At 35.8% G+C, this 595-nt stretch overlaps 1 protein-coding gene across 1 annotated transcript in view; it reads left to right on the forward strand.

Moving 5' to 3' along the window:
- LOC119586349 overlaps nt 1-595 on the forward strand; it is a gene marked incomplete in the record, with an annotated part of 8,085 nt that overhangs the window by 5,980 nt on the left and 1,510 nt on the right. The window contains 1 exon segment of the mRNA XM_037935061.1: nt 299-405. Within this exon segment, the coding sequence (XP_037790989.1) occupies nt 299-405 (107 nt within the window).

Raw genomic sequence — 595 nt, forward strand, 5'->3', positions numbered from 1 at the left:
GATTTTCTTTAGAATTTGATAATGAGAGTTAAGTAGCTATAAACACATGACATTTTAGTGATGGAATATATCTACATTCATTACTTGTTCTATTAAGAAAATATAAAATTGTGAGTGCCAAATGGGATTTCTCAACATATCCATTTGATATCACTAGCTCGAAGGACATTATACTCTCTGCATTTTCAACTTCAGCCTCTTTTGTTTACTAGTTTGATTAATGACTTTTAAATAAATAGAAAAGTGATTGGCTTAGAACAGCTTCTAAACTTTTGGGTTTTCAACTGCTCTGAACTAGGTTAGGAGCCTTTCTCTTCACCCGCATTGTAAAGGCCGGAAGGGATCGCCGATTTGATAAAACCCGAGCTAATCCATCCCGGTTCTTCTATGCTTGGACCATTCAAGGTGGGTGCTTGCCTGGCTGTGGGGAGATGTCTATTTTAAATATTGTTTATTGGATGTGGCAGTCAGTAAATTGGCAAGGGGTACACTATTACAATAAGGGTGCCTGTGTATACTTGAGGTTAATATTTTGTGTTTGTGATGTCTGTTGATCTTCAGGCTTGGTGAATGTACTAATTTTATAAATAAATAA

The sequence above is a fragment of the Penaeus monodon genome, chromosome 21, assembly GCF_015228065.2.
Source record: "Penaeus monodon isolate SGIC_2016 chromosome 21, NSTDA_Pmon_1, whole genome shotgun sequence".
Classification (NCBI taxonomy): Eukaryota; Metazoa; Arthropoda; class Malacostraca; order Decapoda; family Penaeidae; genus Penaeus; species Penaeus monodon.